This window comes from Aquarana catesbeiana, linkage group LG10, assembly GCF_042186555.1.
Source record: "Aquarana catesbeiana isolate 2022-GZ linkage group LG10, ASM4218655v1, whole genome shotgun sequence".
Lineage (NCBI taxonomy): Eukaryota > Metazoa > Chordata > Amphibia > Anura > Ranidae > Aquarana > Aquarana catesbeiana.
Genome location: NC_133333.1, coordinates 204,858,128 through 204,878,026, shown reverse-complemented (window position 1 = coordinate 204,878,026; position 19,899 = coordinate 204,858,128). Strand labels below are relative to the sequence as shown.

The following is a 19,899-nucleotide window of genomic DNA, read 5'->3' as shown; positions in this document are numbered from 1 at the left end:
ATAGTGGCCTGCGGTCCCTGCCTGCAAAATGCATTTGCTGAGGCCTGGCTGAGTCTGTGTCAGACCTACCCATACAAACATGCTAGTTGGTCCTGGGAATCAAGTGATGTGCTGGAGGAGTGAGGAAAGGTAACTTCAAGCAAGAGTGTGCAAGAGGAATTTGAAGGAACATGTACAGGGAGTGTACACAGTTTGTCCCAAGCAAAGTGCTGTTGAACAAATTGCTATTGATTCTTTACTGGGCATCCCATATACTCCATCCCCATCCAAGTTATATACATCAATAAAATAAAAAAAACTGTTCAGTGACTGTTTCATGACTCAGAGTGCCTGAAGTGAATGCATGGCTGGCAGAGTGACAGACAATCCATAATTTCAGCAGCCCCTATGGGGGTACCGCTACACTTAATAAATAATACTAATTATGTCTATCATTAAACAAAAGCAACAAGGATAATGTAGCCTTCTGAAGAAAGAAACATCACAACCACCCTCAGTGCCATGAATCAATAAAAGGATGCCTATATATAAATATACACAAATAACAATATACAATATATTATGTATAGAAGACTAGAATAGAATACCTTTATTGTCATTGCAAAAAAACATACAACAAAATTTTAACGCCACTCTCGCCTAAAGATCAATGCTGTATGTACAAATAAACAACATAACACACAGTAAAATAAATAATCATCCACGTGTCCAAGTGATTCCCACATAAAGTGTCAAAAAAATCCCCAAAAATTCCTTTCTTTTTTTCAAAAAATCCTTATTAGAAATTATTTATCAAATCCGTGTACTGCTCCACTCATTCACAAAATGCATTGGTTCTCCTTAAAGTGGAAGTCCACCCTAAAACTAAAATTCCTGCATCTACAGACATGCACATTCTAACACTATCCTATCTAACCCTGTAAAGAAAAAATGAGTATACGTTCCTTTTCGAGGTAGACCCGATCTCCAGCAGTGGAAGCTCTGCAGAAGACACGGCCGACAAAGGCTATGAAATGAATGGGAAGTGACGTCACCCATAGAGTTACTATGGGGCTTCCGTTATTGGACGTGTCCTATGCACCCACCTACACAGTGAAGCTGCGGCTGACAGCTCAGCATGGGATCAGGTCGGAGTGGCTTCAGAAAAGGTATGTATACTGATTTTTTCTTCACAGGGCTAGATAGGTTAGTGTTAGATCATCAATGTCTGTAGATGCAGGGATATTAGTTTTAGGGGTTGGACTTCTACTTTAAACCTTTCATGAACATTTTAGGTTAAATATAACAGTCTGTTCAAAATAAAGAGGGAAGGAATAGCAGGTAAGGCCTCTTTCTCACGGGGCGGATCAGTGATGATCCGCCCCGTGAACATCCGCTGGCTCAGCAGGGATCGCTCCGCCGATCCCCGCTGAGCAGGAAGATGACAGGTGCATCGCTGCACGCTGTGCAGCGGCGGACCTGTCAGAGCACCGCTCTCCCCTATGGGGGGATCGGATGACGACGGACCGTAGTGTCCGTCGTCACCCGATCCGATCCGAAAACGGATGGAAAAGTAGGTTTTTCCTCCGTTACACTTTTCGGAGCGGGGTCGGATGTCAGCGGACATGTCACCGCTGACATCCGACGCTCCATAGGGATGAATGTATGTCCGTTTTTCATCCGAAAACGGAAGGATGAAAAACGGACATACGGATCGTCCATGTGAAAGAGGCCTAAGAGGGGACAAATAAAATGAGAGAACCCCAGGAAAGAAGGGAGTGTCATGGTCTGGAGTCAGGTTCGGAGGCCAGCAGCTTCAGCAGTGGAGCAACACCCACTGACAGGCAGGACAGGTACACAAGCAGGTCACTCTGGTGGATGACATGGGTTCACCTGGAGTGCAGGGTTTTCACCAATTCAGTCACTATTCCATTTTTTTCTTTTCACTATGTGCACTTTTTCACCCTATCCCAGCTTTCAACTTATGTATTTGGGTCGTTTGTTTCAACACTACATCACCCTATTTTCTCGCTTGTTCTTTTTTTTTCTTTTCTTGTTCATTTCACTCATCTTGGTGCCTCTTGGATTCCTGGACACACATATGAACATGTACACTTTCACTGATTATATCTATTCATTCATATTTATTTACATACATTTATACAATTTTTCAGATCAATGTAGGCTACATGTGTTTCCCTTTATCAGGGACTGCAATGTGATGACTTGCTGGTTTCTCGGCTGTTTTCCTGGGCCTGGACGTTTTTTTTCTGCCTCAACCTTTGAGGCCCATACTCCCTTTTCAGTGCCGGGCAAATTTTTCAGCGGACGTGTAGGTATTTAGGCTTTTTATCATCCTTACCATTTTTTTTCTCCCCTTTCAGGAACCATTGACCAGTATTTTATTTTATTTATATTTATAGATATCTCTTGTACCATACTCCTGATGAGTGGGCAAGCCCCACGAAACACGTCAAGTTTTCTTAGATGTCAAGAGATCTGTGGCCCTCATACTTTATTATTATATACCTATGTACCAGTATCAGATGACCTTTTATTGATATGCCTCATATGTCGGCTTTTTATTAGCTTTACCTTTTCAAAATCATATTATGGATGACCATGCATTGTTTAATTCTGTTCAATAAACATCATTATTTTATTATTTATTTATGTATTTTTCATGACATGCCTCATTCAAAGTCCCAATGATCAGTATCTTTTTTGTATGCTTTTAATTTAGATCTGTGAAGTCCAAGTTGTATCCTGTGCTGAGCCCTGATAAAGGGGAAGGGGTGTTGCTTCTGAAATGTGTTCACTGTTTTATATGACTATTTTTTTTACCAACAATAAAAACTATCTTGGGATCTTTCATCCGTTTTTGTTCTGGCACTCCTTTCTGTTATTATATAGTTTGAGCTACTGTTGGGTGCCCATTGAGGGGAGCCTAACTGTGTGGGAGCTGCCTCACCGGAGCTATTGAGCTTATTTGAAGTTTTCTTTATTTGACTACACTTCCAAATCTAAAAAGTTTCCAGTGCCTCTTTGAGTACAGGCAGTCCCCAAGTTACTAACACCGAGTTACGAACGACTCCTACTTACGAACAGCCTCAAATGCTGGCCAATTGTGCTCCACACTGGTCCTGGATACCTCCGGACACATCCCATACTGCAGTACTACATGTACTGCATGGCCAGAAGAGCCCCAGATAACATAACAAGCGCCCGGAACATCCCACATCCATGCACAGGCGGACGTTACACTTGCAGTGTTCCAACCGGAAGTTACACTTACAAATGCAGTGTTGCGACTTACAAACAACTTCGACTTACGAACAAACCTATAGTCCCTATTGTGTTCGTAACTCGGGGACTTCCTATATGTTGTTCTGAAGACATTTTCAGTGGTCTTTATAAACACGTGTCAACTTTAAGGTCTTACAAATCTTGCAGCTTTGCTGCAGAGGAAAGCTACTGTGCAATTCCTGCCCATTTTGCCCCACAGGAGGAAAATACAACTTTTATATCTCCACTAGGTTAGTCAAAAGGACAGCTGGAGAAAGCAAAGATCCACAGAATGAATGAAGTAGAAGCAGGTAGATCCTTGAAATTTAGGTCCTCAGGTACAGCTTCCTCTCCAGTAAGGAGAACAGTGAGCAGTACAGTAGTGACATCACCAAATCTCACTCCAAATCTGGTGAGACTAAAAGTCAGAGATAGCAGTGCCTTAGACGATCTCATACTGCAAATATACAGCTACTGTAAAAGGGTCAAGGCATGGGGGTATCCAGGCACAGGAAGCTCACTGTTTTTCTTCGGAAGGAATTTAAGAAAAAAAAAAAAGATTTTCAAGGCGCTAATTTATAACAATTAACATTTAGAGATGTTCTCAATGGGATAGCAACTCTACATTTTGTGTTTAAATCCACTTTAACTGTCCATGTTGCCATATCATAATCCTCCTACTGATTGTTAAAAACTCTACATAATTCGTCTTCAAACAGGAAAATAACTATTTCATTCTCCCTGTTCATTCATGAATGGATTGAAAAGAAATAGATTTTATGTTTTTTTCATTGGCCCGGGTTGTTCTTTAAATTGTTCTATGATGATGGTGTATGGCTATTTAGTTATGTTTTGATAATGGCATGGAGCATGTGACATGCAGATGTCCCAGAAAAAAAATTGTTAAGATAGTCTCATCATAATGCAGTCACATGCATGGCCATGTCACATGCCGGTCCAGACATTATGGGATGGCAGAAGGTTGACTTGACTCCTATTTTCCATGAGCCACCTAGAAACTATTCAGGTATCCAGAAAGGTGAGACGGGAGAGACCCCGAATGTGAGAAAACCTCTTCACTCAGGAATGTCAGTCCACTAGCAGGTCAATCTTGTCAAGTGGACCAGTAGCTTCCTGAGCAGGTTGTGGTGCAATAGCAAGACTGGGATAACTTTAAAAGGGAATCTTCTGTTGGCCTGCAAACAGCTTCTTTATCTTTTCGGAAGTGATGGAATGTAGATGAGTTCATGCTTGGGACAGGCTTGTGTCAGGGTGGCACCTATATAAAAGCAGACATTGCTGGGCCAGCAGATAAAACAGGGACAGAAGCAAGCTTATAGGAGAAGGATCCGGGTGCAAGAAACGAAAGGGATACAGCTACCGAGGGCGATGGGGACCTCATTCGTTGGGTACCTTACATTTGTCCTGCTTCTTCTGGCATTGACCAAAGTTCGAGGAGGTCCAGCATACAACTCCCCGCTGTCTTCAGACTTGTCCGATTTAAAGGTAAGAAAGAAAGAAAGGTGGCTGGAGCAAAATGATGGAGGATGGATAGAGGCGAACAGAGCAAAGAGATGATGGGTCCTTTTCCTGCTCCTCATTACTAGGTGGGATGTAACCAATTTGTTTTCTGCAGTTACATTACATGTTAGGAATTATTGTGAACTGTCACATTTCCATCCTCCAATAGGGAGATTACATCCTTTAGCAAGTTACGCACACTTACCATAAATCTGTACATCTCTTTTATGGGTATATGGTTCTTTTGATATGTTTCAGAGACCCCTAAAAGGGAGTTTAGGCAATAATTCTTCACATAAAACCTGAATACAATTTTTGGACAATAAAATTGGCAACCAAGGGAAGAAACAAGAATTCCAACCTTTTTAATACTAAAATATATAAAAAGCCACAACTTTTTTAGCTTTGGAAAATTAGAGATGGGTTAAAAATCCCCTTCCTGATAGTTATCACCCATCAAGTGTTCCCATTCGAAAGATTTCACCTCACTTGTTCCGGTGACAACTCAAATTTGGGATTTTTTCTAACTTTCTCCCCTATGACAGTGGTGACCAGGAGGAACAAAAAGGGTAAATATCCTCAGTGAGGACACAGACAACAAATGCAACTTGATAGGGGGTTCTAACCCTCACTCACTACATCCTAAACTTAAGGAAAAAGTTTTGGCTATTCACCTATATACTAGGAATACTACTACTAATAATAATTTATTATCATTGCCCTAAATTTACAATAGTTTCCAAACATATTCCAAGTTGTTTATATTATTCTTAAAAAGAGGGGCAATAAAATCAAAAAAGCAAACAATTTTGGTAATAGGTCACTCATAGGTATTCTGGGTTAACGTTATCAGTAACACAGTTTAATTCTAGTTCAGTTGTAACGTTAGCAGAAAATGTAACCACATGTTCTCACTGTGAGACATATTGAATCCTGATCTCCACAGCTCAGTGGCTAGATACCCTTCTGGTGGCATTAATAGATCAAAAGAAAGGGATATCACCAAGGGTGACGTATACCAAAAATCACAGGGAAAACACCATAAAAATTATAGTACAGCTTATCAGTGTAAACAGCAGCTAAAAATCATTCTGAAATATGCAAAAAGAAAAAGAGAGATATAATACATTGGTGATTGGCTTTGCATGGTGCCAAGTGTAGACAATGGTTCTGTTATCAGCCATTTTAGGCTAAAGCAGGGTAAGCATAAGTGGTCATTATAACGGTGAATAACATTTCAAAATTACTTTTTCACCAAAATATGTTACTTTTTTTTCATTGGTGGTATAAATTTTCAAAAGAGAAAATGTCATTAACGTCTAAAAAAACAAAAAAACAATAAGAATAAAAGACCTAAACACATTGGAAAAATACATCCACACAAACTTTGGTTAAATGTGGAGACATTACCTACTGCAGCTGTATACATATCTAAGACTAGCTTTTTTTTTCACCTTATTACGGAGGAAGCCTTAAAATATTTTTCAGGTCTCAAGGAAGCCCTGCCTAAACTATTTATATCTATATTTTGCTGTACATTAGAATGATCAATACATTTTAGAACATTTTAAATATAAGAATATAAAATATGGCATAGCTAGTATATTTGGCACACTGGACAGATCATTTTTTGCACCCCCTTAATTTGTAAAACACCATTGTTCCTAATAATCGTGAAATAAATGAATGACCCTAACAGAAAAGACATGCAGAGAGTAAAAGAAGTGGTTTTGCTATATTAGTTGTGATTGTAGAAATGCCTCCATGCTTTGGTAGTCAGGCTAGGTATGGCTTGCTGCTCAAAGAACCCCTAGCAACCTCAAGAGGAACCCTAGTTCAGAAAAGCTATGTAAGACAGTTAGAATTAATAATAGCCATCAAAATTGGATAAAAAAAAAAATTATAAGAAAGTTCAGAATGTCCTGATTATCACCCATTGCTGGTTGAAAGAAAAGAGTCACGTTGTCATTTCTGATATAGTATAGCACATGTACATAGTGCTATCATGAGAATATTTGCTATATAACTGATATTCTTTTTTGTGTTTGTATTTATTTATATCAAGCAGATCAGTTTATTGCACACACGTTATCATTTTGATTTTGATTTTTGTATTGGTTAAAAAAATGATTACAAAGGATCTTCATGCCTTTAAAATTTGGGAATTAGGATTGGAGAGAAAACAGAAACTCATGAAAAATGGAAGCATACAATTATAGATGAGCAAACTGATCTCAAACAAGTTGTTTTCACACGAAAATTACTGATTGTATCAGCAACATTTTACTGAAAAGGAAACATTTTACTAATTTACTGTTTAGGTGAAATTTAGAGAGTAGGGAGAGTTGTTTTTAGGTGTATTTAGGGAAGTTTATTTAATTTAGTGTTGTTATATGTATTTTGTATACTGTAGATATGTGTGTATTTTACATGCACATTTTGTTCTTTGTGTAGTAGCTTTTTATTTTTAATGTTTTTTTACTGTGTTTTTTTTTTTTATATATGCAGTGAAAAATGTTTTTAGGTCTAGGGTACTTGAAAGGAGCTTCTCTAACCCTTAGGAGCCAGTTATCACCCATTGTACTTTTAAAAACCACCATACTTTCAAATTATCCTTTGACCCCAATGCATTTAGCAAAAATGTTAACTATTAACAAAAAATTCATCAACATTTTTGGGAAACAAAAAAAATCTAAATTTTGACTACAGTAAAGAACTATTCAAAAAAACAATGACTGCGTGCCGATCTGAAATAAAAATTTTGACTAGAAAACTATTTAGAGATTAAATAAAGTTTCACACATTATCATTTCACGGAAATGACAACCACTTTCATACCGGGCCTATTCTGGCACTCCTCTCCTACATGTAAAAATCATAATTTTTTTGCTAGAAAATTACTCAGCATCCCCAAACATTATATATGTTTTTTTTTTAGAAGACGCCCTAGGGAATAAAATGGCAGTCGTTGCAACTTTTTATGTCGCACGGTATTTGCGCAACAATTTTTCAAACGTGTTTATTATGGAAAGAAAACGGTTTCATGAATTAAAAAATAACAAAACAGTAAACTTAGCCCAATTTTTTTGTAGAATGTGAAAGATGATTTTACGTCGAGTAAATAGATACCAAACATGTCATGTTTTAAAATTGCGTACACTCATGGAATGGCGCCAAACTTCGGTACTTAAAAATCTCCATAGGCGACGCTTTCAATATTTTTACAGGTTACCAGTTTAGGGTTACAGAGGAGGTCTAGTGCTAGAGTTGTTGTTCTCACTCTTATGCACACGGTGATACCTCACATGTGTGGTTTAAACGGCATTTACATATGTGGGCGGGACTTACATGTGCGTTCGCTTCTGTGCGCGAGCTACCGGGGACAGAGGCACTTTAAATTTTTTTTTTTATTTTATTGCTTATTTTACTTTAATTTTTTTATTTTTACACTTTCTCTTTAAATAATTTTGTTTGATCACTTTTATTCCTATTACAAGGAATGTGAACATCCCATGTAATAGGAATGGTGTGTGACAGGTCCTCTTTATGGAAAGATACGGGGTCAATAAGACCCCACATCTCTCCTCCAGGCTGGAAAGCATAAGCTAAAAAAAAAAAAAAAAAAAAATGCTTTCCCATGCTTTCCAGCCACGATCGTGGCTTTGTTTACAAACGCGGCCCGGACGTGACGTCATAACGTCGCGGCCGGGCCTCAGATGGTCATAGAGATGTCTGGTGACCATCTGGTCACCGGACATCTCTATGATCGTCATGCGGCGGAGGCCGATTCTTTCTCCGGGTCCCTGATGGCACGGGAGAGCCCGGAGAAGCACCGGAGGATGCCCCCTCCTATCGCCTGCTGAACTGCCGCTATGATCGTTCTTACAGTGCGCAGAATCGCCGGCCGAAAAAGAGGCTGTAGCTGCAGGCATCCTTCAGATATTCCCACTGAAAGTCAAGGACGTCATATAATGTCCTTGGGCTGGAAGTGGTTAATTAAATTGGAGGCATATCACACTTATAAGAGACTTTTAGGGGTTTGTGTCCTGCTTGCTGCACAGGTACATGCTGGCAGGAGTTGTATTCCAGAGCAGTTTAAGAGCTGCAGTTTGCCATCTTTATGGTTTGAGAATTAGTAGGGTGTTTACATGGTAGCACTTAGTTATTTTATCCGTTGTTGCTAATATCTAATGCCTGCACTCGATCACTACTCTTTGCACCTCTACATCTAAATCTGTGTAATTTTCTTTAAGGATTCAAACATCAGCAAGGACACAAATAAGGCTCCATACAATATTAATGTTGACATTTTCATTTCCAACTTTAGTCGCCAATGGTAATGATCTAATCATATCCGGGTCCAAAAAACAGAGGAATTGTTCTATAAGGTCATCGGAGCTACGGACACGTTTGGAGAAATAACCTGGAAATGACAATTTGGGAAAGAAATTATTTTGGGAGCTTCTATGCCATGTATAATTTATACAATGCTGCAACTTCCATTTGTGCAACAAATCAGCACAGCTATCACCTCTCTGTACAGAGCAGCAGTTTGCGTGTAATTTAGAACGTGAATTTATTAGCATTAATTTTTGTGTCTGTTTTGCAACCAAAGTGAAAAAGGTAACATTTTTTATGTTCATGCAGCCAAATAGTGACTGTCCTTTCTCTATTGTGCCTCAATTGCAAGCACTTATATAGGAATTTCTCTTCAACCTCAAAACCGTTGTAGGATTTAGATTTTTGGTAAATACATTCAGTTATGCTTATTTTCATAGTAGCCAATTTATTACCCCAAATTCATTAGAAAAAGAAATTTGTCTCGGTGTTAAACATAAAAGAAGGGAAGCTATCCCTGATAGCCCTCACAGCGCACAGACACTTGCCTCTGGGTGAAAGTTGTATAAATCATTTATAAGTGTTCTCTATTATGCCCTGTACACACGGTCGGATTTTCCGACGGAAAAAGTGCAATCGGATTGTGTTGTCGGAAATTGCGATCGTGTGCGGGCTCCAACGTACTTTTTTCGTCGGAATTTCCGACACACAAAGTTTGAGAGCAGGCTATAAAATTTTCCAACAACAAAATCCGATCGGTTAAATTCCGATCGTGTGTACACAAATCCGACGCACAAAGTGCCACGCATGCTCAGAATAAATTAAGAGACGAAAGCTATTGGCTACTGCCTCATTTATAGTCCTGACATACGTGTTTTACGTCACCGCGTTCAGAACGATCGGATTTTCCGACAACTTTGTGCGACCGTGTGTATGCAAAACAAGTTTGAGCCAACATCCGTTGGAAAAAATCCTAGGATTTTGTTGTCAGAATGTCCGATCAATGTCCGATCGTGTGTACAGGGCATTAGTCTGTCTGTTTTTGAGTGTATTTGATTGTTGAGTATTGCTCCTTTAAATTTGTTTTCCTTTTTTTTTTTTATCTTTCTATAAATAAACATAATACATGGGGCAAATGAGATGCCGTTTTTGGCTCAAGAACAGGTCCAGGATAGGTAAAAAGTGATTTCCTTATAAGTCACTTCAAACCCTTAAGAATTACCAAAAACACCTTTACTCGTGTTTCCTATTAACTACAATAAAGCTCACCAAAATATTTCAGGATAATGAAAAAAATAATTTTCTCTCACCCGTAAATATGACAAAGTTAAAAGAGTTAAAGTGGAACTTCAGTTTCCTCCTTGGTGGGTTCGCTCCATCCCCCTGGTGCCATTATGGTGCATGTGCAGATGTTCTAAGGAGCTGTCTGCTGAACATCTGCGCACATGTGGGTTTCCCTGCAAAATGTGCAAAGACTGTTACTATGGAAGTACCAACGATAAATAGCAATTATCTAATGCACCATGAGTGAGATGCCTCCATCCCTAAATTCAATACAGTAAAGTAGGGTTGCACCGATACTAGTATCGGTGCCGATAGAGTATTTGCACAAGTATTGGTACTCGTGCAAATGCACCGATACCTGAAACCGATACTTTCAGGCTCGGTTCTTTGAGCTGCCAGTGGGTCTCCTCTGTGTTAAAGAAGTCTGGTAATTGGAGCTGTCAAAAAAAAAAAAGCACCCGGCAATGTTTATTAACAACATTGCTCAGCCCTGAAACACTAAAATATAAAGAAACATTGTTTCTTTTTGTATATTTCTATTTCTTCATCTGCAGATCAAAGGGATGAACAAATGTTTCTCTGTTTAACCCCTTAATAACCTTTAATTTACTCTAATCAGCCTTAATTAACTCCCTATTCCCCTCCATTTAATTATTATTTTCATGCTTTTTTTGTTTTGTTCACGTCTATTTTATAAACAAACAATTAAAACTTTTTTTTTTGTTTGCTTTGTTAGCGAATGTTTTTACGCATATATATGAACATATATTTACACATTTCACATTGAAAAAGCGCCAAATTAAAAAAAAAAAATCAATTTATTTCATTTGTACATTACTTTTCAATGCTTTGTACCATTGCTGACAGCTGAAGTTAAAACTAAACAGTTGCTGTAGGTATCAGAAATTCGTATGGGCAAGTACTAAAAAAAAAAAAAAAAAAAAAAAAAAAAAAAAAAGAAGTATCAGTACTTGTACTCATCGTAAAAGAAAAATTGTATCGGTGCATCTCTACAATAAATGATACATTGGTCATGGGACTTTACATGAGGCAAATCACAATAGTAGACATATTTGTATATTTATTACATGGTCACAAATTCCATATTACAATAATTGAATAAAAATTCCACTTCATCAGGAGCAGATGCAGGAGATTATCTAAAAAAGTTAAAAAAAATGCCATAATAAAAATACTGTATAGTAAGTAAATAACTCCTCAAAACAGGGAGACAAGAAAAAAGGTGGTGATTAGGTTGGGCATATGGCCACATTACTTACAGGACAGTTTAAAAAGATAAACTGAACAGCCATGGAGCAGGGGGTGCAAAGTGCAATGCAATGCAAAATTGTATTGTATTTAGGGATGGAGGCATCTCACTCATGGTGTATAAGATCATTACTATTGATCGTTTATGCTTTATTAGGTGGATGACACCTTGGTTCCCAATGATCTGCTGCACAATACATATATTTTTTTTTTTTAGGGTAATACCCTTATATACAAATTTTTTTTTATTTGTTTATTTTATTTATTTATTTTGAAAAAAGAAAATTTGGTCAAAAACAGAGCATATTGGGCATACCCCCAGGCTTGAAACATATACATCAAAAGACAAAACACTAGTGCCCGAACTGACACTGAACCAATAGTTCACTCCAATTACCACTCAGAATTCCTACCGAAAAGCGTGATTCGCTCACTCAGAGTCTAAGGTATGTATCAGATGGAGAATAAAGTTCTCCCCTTCATAGATCGAAAACCAATATGATCCATAGTGGATGCTATAACAATAGTTTTAAGACACAGGGGATCGTTCTGTTTAACCCAGAGGTCCTTGGTCTGCATTGGTAGAGGGGGCCTCAATCCAAATATCCCACACTTTTTAGAGCAGCCCCCTGATAGGTATGTGGCTTTATACAAAGGTAACTGGGAGTTAATTAATTGTTTGCACTGTGATAAAGTGGGAGCAGATGTAGACTTCCACTGAGGCACAATGAGCTTCCTCGCATAAAATAAAAGTAGCCCAACCAGGGTTAGAAGAAAAGAAGGCTGGACGGCCTCACTCCTATGCAATTTCTTTATTCAAGTGCCAGATACAAAGGTGAACTACAGGTATCGGCTTACATGTTTTACACCAAGGTCGGGTGCTTACTTATAGCTCGTGAGTAAGCACCCGAGCTTGGTGTGAAACATGTAAGCCGAAACCTGTAGTTCACCTTTGTATCCGACACTTGAATAAAGAAATTGCATAGGAGTGCGGCCGTCCAGACTTCTTTTCTTCTAATGCAGCGTACACACGAGCGGACTTTACGGCAGACTTTGCCCGGCAGACTGGATTTCGTCAGACAATTCGATCGTGTGTGGGCTCCAGAGGACTTTGTTTTCTCAAAAGTTGGATGGACTTAGATTTGAAACATGTTTTAAATCAATCCGTCGAAATCGAGTCCGGTCGAAAAGTCCGCTCGTCTGTATGCTAGTTCGACGGACAAAAAGCCACGCTAGGGCAGCTATTGGCTACTGGCTATGAACTTCCTTGTTTTAGTCCGGTCGTACGTCATCACGTACGAATTCAACGGACTTTGGTGGATTGTGTGTAGGCAAGTCCGTTCATTCAGAAAGTCCGTCGAAAAGTCCGCCGGGCAAAGTCTGCCGTAAAGTCCGACTGTATGTACGCGGCATAAGTATCTGTTTGCATACAGGGCTAGCACCCTCCACGTGGGATAGAGGCTTTTTGGAGCAGCAGGGTAAGAGAAACTGCCTTAGAGCGATGTACATATATGCTTTAGTCCAACCTGGGTTCTTGGGGCTCTGCGGCAGGGATAGAGGATCCACCAGACCCAGCAGAGAGACCTCCACTGACTGAGGTATCTGAATAGTGGTTACTGAGCTGATAAATGATATTACATCTTCCCAAAACATTTGAATATGAGGACAAAGCCATAAAATGTGGATAAAAGCTGCTGGATCTGCCTAGCAGCTCCAGCATGCCACAGAGATGGAGGGATAGATTCTGTTTATATACATTTTTTTGACAGTACAACATTAATGCAAGATACTTTTTTGCTATATTCCTATGTCTTGGCAGCCACTGTGGGTGTGTGTGTGGTTGCCCTGGGGGTTGTCTTTCTTTCCCGGTGGGCTGCGAGGCACTGGTGGGCTCTGTACTCCCTTGGCATGTTCAGGAGACTTCCCCCGGTGCTGTGCAATCACGCTTGATGTGTGATGTCATCACCACGCTGCGGCCTGGTCAGCTCTGCTCCTGCCACCGTGTGGGGCCAGCGGGCTGCTGTGCCTCTGCTAGTCAGGGAGTGTTGCTCCTCCTGTGCTTTCCCACGCAGCAATCGGCAAGGACCCGCCCTTAGCCATTTGGCATAAATGGACAAGGCGTATTAGGGGACCGTGCTTTCCTGTGATCTCTTGCTTTGTTGGCATTTCTACTCTCCTCCACATGATGGGTCTCAACATGTAAGGGCCACTGTGGCTATCACTGTCACATTTCAGTATTCAAGTCCTTGTTCATTTTACATTTCAGTAACAGTTTGGTCTTTGCTCATTCTATTTTTGCTATGGTTTTGACACAAGTCACTTTCTTGAAGATGACAGGGATCCATGAAACGCGTAGTTTTTAGGATGTCAATCTTTTTGCTCACCATATGCTATGCTATCATGCATTTTCACCTTTTTAATAACATCATGTATACAAATATTGTGAAATTATGAATTTATATTGTTACATATTATTTATTATGGATCAGCTTTTTATTTTATGTTTGGAATTTTATTCAATCATCGTAATATGGATTTTTTCATGCAATAAATATACAAATATGCCTACTATTGTGATTTGCCTCATGTAAAGTCCCATGACCAATGTATCCTTTATTGTATGATGGAAGTACTAAAACATTTGCCATCTATGTGCATGTATGGGAAACTCCTGAGCGTGCTCGGCGGAAACCTGTGCGTGCAAGGCGCACACCAAGATTCCAGGAGAGGTTGCGGAAGGTTTTTTAAATTTGTTAATTTTAAAAAATGACATACAATTGTGAGAGAGGCAAGAGGGAGAGAGCAATATGACACTTATTTTGGGATGAAGGTCTGCTTTAGGTAGTCTTTTAAAAACAAAATTGTGTGGGTTGTAATATATATTGATGGTACCATAACATTTAATTTAAAAAAAAAAAATGTTTTGTTTTTTTTTGTGGAATTTTTTCACTCTGATCACATGATCTATTCTGTTCCTCAGGGGCTCCTAGAACGTTTAGAAGACAGACTCCCGGTTGAAGAAGTCGAGACTCCAGTTCAAGACATATTCGCTCCAAATTATGATTCCGCTGACTCTTCAAACTCAGCACCGTCCTTGACTGTAGAAGCAGCCCGTCCCGGGGCCGACATGATGTATAACAGAGGGTCCTGGACACAGCAAGAGAAATCTTCTCCGCTGAGGAACAAACTTCGAGAGTTGCTGAATGCTCCTCGCAGCATGAGGAGATCTTCCGACTGCTTTGGATCTCGAATTGACAGAATCGGTGCTCAAAGCGGCATGGGTTGTGGCCGTAGGGTGAGTGACTTGAAGGGTGATGGGCAATTGGGTCATGTTGGTTGGTTCTGACAAAGCACGCCTGTCGTGAAACGTGTCATCTTGCTTCCCCCTGCCCATACACCATTATGGGATTTTTGCTTTTATTCATGTTCTGAATAAACCCAATTGCATCGTTTATGGGAGAGCGGCCATCCTTTTTCATTCACACATGGGTCATGTGTAAAGGACATGCAATGCTTGCACGGATGCTGGGAAATGGCTCAGTATGTGCTAGAGGTCTGATTCACGTATATGAACATTACAGCGGACAACCCCCTCTGAAATCTTAAAGGTGTCTTGGGGGAAAAAAAAAAAAAAAAAAAAGATTCCCCTATTTTTGGGATATGGGATAGCATTCAAATTCTGTTCTAAGAAGGCCTTACCTTGCTTCAACCAGTGCTGGCGTTGTGGTTTCACCTATGTCTGTGTACCCATGGCTTAATTATGTGAATGACCATGCAAAAATGGTGGAGCCAACGTAAAACCAGCAACCGGTTAGAGGAAGCTGCACTAGCTGGCAAAACCAAAAAAGCGTTTTTAACCTATTTACAAACACTATACAGGCGGTCCCCTAGTTACAAACATCTGACTTACAGACAGAGGGAAACAGGAAGTGAGAGGAAATCTACCCCTAGGAAGGGAAATTTACTCCTGTAAGAGTTATGGGAAAAAGGTGTCTCCACTGATGCTTTATCACCAAGGCTTGTTTCCACAACAACCCAAAATTTTCAAAATCCAATTGTCATTGGGACAGAAAGTGAGTTGAAATCTTCTGAACAGGGGTGTTAACCCTTCCGTATGCTATCCAAAAAGCTGAAAAATTGTGTTTTTGGCTGGAGCTACATTTAAAAAAATTTAGCTGTTCCGACTTACAAACAGATTCAACTTAAGAACAAACCTACAGACCCTATCTTGTTTGTAACCCGGGGACTACCTGTATCTACAGTGGCGGGTCTTAAGGCTCCAATCACACCTAAACGTTTTGTAGCTTGAAGCACCTGAATGCTCAGGGAGAAAAAAATAATAATAATAATTCTCTTTTGTGGTGGTTCACATCTCTTCATGGCGCCCGAAGCAAAAAAAAAAGTTTTGGAGCTACTTTTATGGCTCGATTTGGACAGATTTGGTCATTTTTGAAGCGTTTTTCACCACAGCAATTCATTGAGTGTTTTTCTGTTCAAATGCAATAATAAAAATAAATACTAATCATAAATCAATAAAATAAATATGAAATACATAAATGAACTCTAACAAAAAAATGAATAAGTCATAATAATAAACTCCTAACAAATTCATACATGAAAAAAATAATAATCATAAATCAATAATAAACCCCTAACAAAAACATGAACACAAATAATAAATCAATAATACATAAATAACAATTTATTAATAAATACAACAAATTATCCCCCCAACACCCAACTCAAAAAAAATTAAAAAAATTGAGAATAAATAACAAATAAATAAATAAAAGCAGATGAAAAAGCTGAAAGCTCAAAAAAGCTTTAAAAATGCTGTTCAAAAAAAATAAAATAAAAAAAAAGTGACCAAACACTAAAAAATACCTAACATACAGCTGCTGCATACTTGCACCACTGTGTTCTGGGGCACACTCCCATCTATCTGTACCCCCAGGACTGTGTCTGAGCGGTTACCGACAGCTTGCAGTTATATACAGAGGATGTGGGAGGAACCCAAATATCAGGATGCAATTTCCAGTCACCTATGCGATCTAGCGCCTGGGTTTTGTCAAGCCCTGCATTATACAGATCAATTAATGGTTTTACTACTCAGCCCCAGGAAACCTAAAGATTATTCCTTGCAATGGTGTGAACTGCTCGTTTAGTCTAGGGGAGAGTACAGGAACTTTAACCCTTTCAAGCCTAAGCCTATTTCTGACATTTGTTACTTACAAGTTAAAATCTGTATTTTTTGCTAGAAAATTACTTAGAACCCTCAAACAATATATATATTTTTTAGCAGGGACCATAAATATAAAATAGTGATTATTGCAATATTTTATGTCACACAGTATTTGCCCAGCGCTTTCAAATGCATTTTTTAGGGGAAAAAGACACTTTCATGAATTAAAAAAAAAAGAAACAGTAAAGTTAGCCCAATTTTTTTATATAATGTGAAAGATGTTACGCCTAGTAAATAGATACCTAACATGTGATGCTTAGAGATTGCGCACACTCATGGAATGACAACAAACTACGCTACCTAAAAATCTCCATAGTTGACGGTTTAAAATTTTTTTTAACAGTTACCAGGTTACAGAGGAGGTCTTTTGCTAGAATTATTGCTCTCATTCTGACAATCACAGCAATACCTCACGTGTGATTTGAACAGTTTCCAATTTTTTTATCTTATTTATTTATTTTTACATTGTCCCTTTGAAAAAAAAATTAATTTTGATCACTTTTATTGCGGTCACAAGGAATTTAAACATTCCTTGTGAGAGTAAGGCTGCATTCACACCTGAGCGTTTCGTTTTCAGGAAGAGTGTCGGGTGATTTTACTGCGATTTTGTACAGGTCCAAAGTCTACCAATGTAGAAAGCAGAAAAACGCCCAAATCTGCTCGAACTGAGCTACAAAAAAAGCTCCAGAACTTTTTTGAGCTTCAAGCGACATGGAGTGGAGATGTGAATATCTTCATAGAGCATAATTGTTTTTTTTTCTCCTCCAGCATTTGAGTTTCAGGCTTCAAGCTGCAAAACGCTGAGGTGTGAATGGGGCCTTATAGGTGGTGACAGGTACTCTTTATGGAGGGATCCAGAAAGGACCCTAAAGCCTTCCTTTGCACTTAAAAGTATTCAGATCACCAAAATTGGCGATTCTTAATACTGTCATTTTTTTTTCAAATCTGCACCATTGGCAGCCGAGTAAACTGGAGGTGACACTTTGTGACGTCACTTCCAGGATTTTACATCGGAGACCCGATCCGAGCTAAATCCGGCTTTTTTGGGTTTCGGGCAGACACGCTGGCTGGTAGCTCAGGTCTTCTGGTGAGATGAGAGGCCAAGAAGAGCGGCAGAAGGTGGCAGGACGTCCCCTCCTGCTCCTTTAGGATAAAAGCCGAACGGCTTTTAGCTGCATCTGTTGTTATCACTAAAGAGCCAACTGCTGGCTCTAAAAAAATGGTACCGGGGGGGATGATTGCAGTTGCAGGCATCATCCCTATAACCACTTCAAGCCATGAACGCAAATTTGCATGCGGTCAGCGTGAATGGGTTAACTTACCTGATCCTCTGCTGCCATAGCAGATGGCGCTCCCTCACACTCCAGCGAGTGGACTCTCCTTAGGTGCCATTACATGCAATGCAGTGCTATGAACCCTACATTGGACTTAATGACATCAGGACCTTAGACCACCCGAACGTGGGGGGAGAAGATGCTGTGGGTATGGGTTTAGCAGTATGGAGGATCGGGTAAGTAGATCTTCTTTTCTATGTCCCTAGACCTAAACGAGCAATTAATCCTTGCAGTGCAGGTGCAGCTCCACTGCAAGGGATAATCTTTAAAGGGTAACTCCACTTTCATGGGAAAAAATAGCAAATAAAAAAAAAAATAAAAATAATGTAGCATATACAATTGCGAATCAAGTCATATGCCTTTTCAATCTGCAGCACTGTAATGTTCCCTAAAATGCAATGCAATATGACTACCTGGAGGCATACTGTACACAGATGGTGTAGAGAACACTCCCTGCAAATGTCATTTGCTGCTTGTGTGATTGGCTCACTGATTCTCCCATATGTCTGCACTAAGATACAAGTTTGGTCATCCTCTGCAACAAGAATGTCATTTCTGGTGAGATACTCCCAAATGGAAAAATCCCATTTGCAGGGATGCCACTTTCCCAATTAGAGCCCTGCAGGTGCAGCAGCTGATAATTATAAAACCACTTCTATACAGACTCACTGTACACAGGGACACAAACAGCTAGATCTTCAGAATAACAAAAAGGTAGGAATTTGCAACAAAGTTGGTTAAAATCCCCACAATGTACATAGATCACCCAGTGGGAAATGTTTTTTTTTTTTTTCTCAACAAAAGCAAAGCTCCCCTAAGATTCCCAGAGTTGGTCTTTTAAATGAAAAGAGAAACAAACATTCTGAACGCCTTTCCTTTTCTCAGTTCTAGGAGGATACGCTATGGATTTTAGAAGAACCCAATCTTCACCATCGAGGAGATCTTGTGCGTTATTTAAGGACGTCGCCTTCCTACGGACACTCTGCACCGACCACAGCCCTCCTCATTATTTAAATCCTATTTATTTTTCTACATTGTAACAACTCCCGTCACCATAGTCACCAAGTGGTTCCAGTAACGCTTTGCCGGGTTTATAGATCAGATTACTGCTGCGGATTTTGCCCGGGGCACCGTATTCTTTTGTTTTGTCTTGTATGGGAATAAAGTGAGAGGTTTTTTCCTAGTCTCCTGTTGTCACTGGTCTTGGAGTTGAGTTCATTATCTGGGCCCCTCCGGCATTCTGGAGAGTCTGGTGTAAGCTTTGATGAGGGCTTTTAACATCCACTTCTGACTTTGAAGGCCATCAAGAGGTCTCTTGAGCACTAAAGCCTCCTCAGGTCAGTCAGTAAAGTTCTCTAATCCCACCAGTGTATCTGGAACAGATGCTGGGAGAGGGAACTGGTCATAGCCTTTCATCTCTGTGTGTCCTGCAATTCTAAGTCTTCCGTATGACAAAGTGTGAGCCAACAAAACTCTAAACAAGTAAAAAGGTCAACTCTAGATACAAAAACTTTAAAATATATATTCCTCAGTAGCCATAATGGATACAGTCACTCTGTGCGCACCAAATACCTTTTCAAACCTAGATGTTATTTTGTAATATTCAGCGACCTCATCACGGTCATGTATATTGCCTGTGCAAAAAAC

The 19,899-nt window shown here is 39.5% G+C and overlaps 1 protein-coding gene across 2 annotated transcripts; it reads left to right on the top strand.

Annotated features, from left to right (window-relative positions):
* Positions 1–4,598: 4,598 nt before the first annotated feature.
* On the top strand, positions 4,599–19,436 carry NPPA (natriuretic peptide A). Of its 2 annotated transcripts, XM_073601321.1 has the most exons (3): positions 4,599–4,770; positions 14,657–14,971; positions 19,138–19,436. In XM_073601321.1, the coding sequence occupies exons 1-3, from the start codon at positions 4,654–4,656 to the stop codon at positions 19,141–19,143; spliced, it is 438 nt and encodes a 145-aa protein (XP_073457422.1). In that variant the 5' UTR covers positions 4,599–4,653; the 3' UTR covers positions 19,144–19,436. The 2 variants fall into 2 exon arrangements, with proteins under 2 accessions (XP_073457422.1, XP_073457421.1); XM_073601320.1 differs by lacking the exon at positions 19,138–19,436 and having other exon boundaries at positions 4,627–4,770; positions 14,657–15,128.
* Positions 19,437–19,899: the final 463 nt, after the last annotated feature.

What these genes read in the sequence shown, in the direction of transcription:
- NPPA (XM_073601320.1), top strand. Translation starts at nt 4,654, where the DNA reads ATGGGGACCTCATTCGTTGGGTACCTTACATTTGTCCTGCTTCTTCTG. An exon ending in CAGACTTGTCCGATTTAAAG is followed by an intron (nt 4,771 to 14,656) that starts GTAAGAAAGAAA and finishes TCTGTTCCTCAG; the next exon opens with GGGCTCCTAGAACGTTTAGA.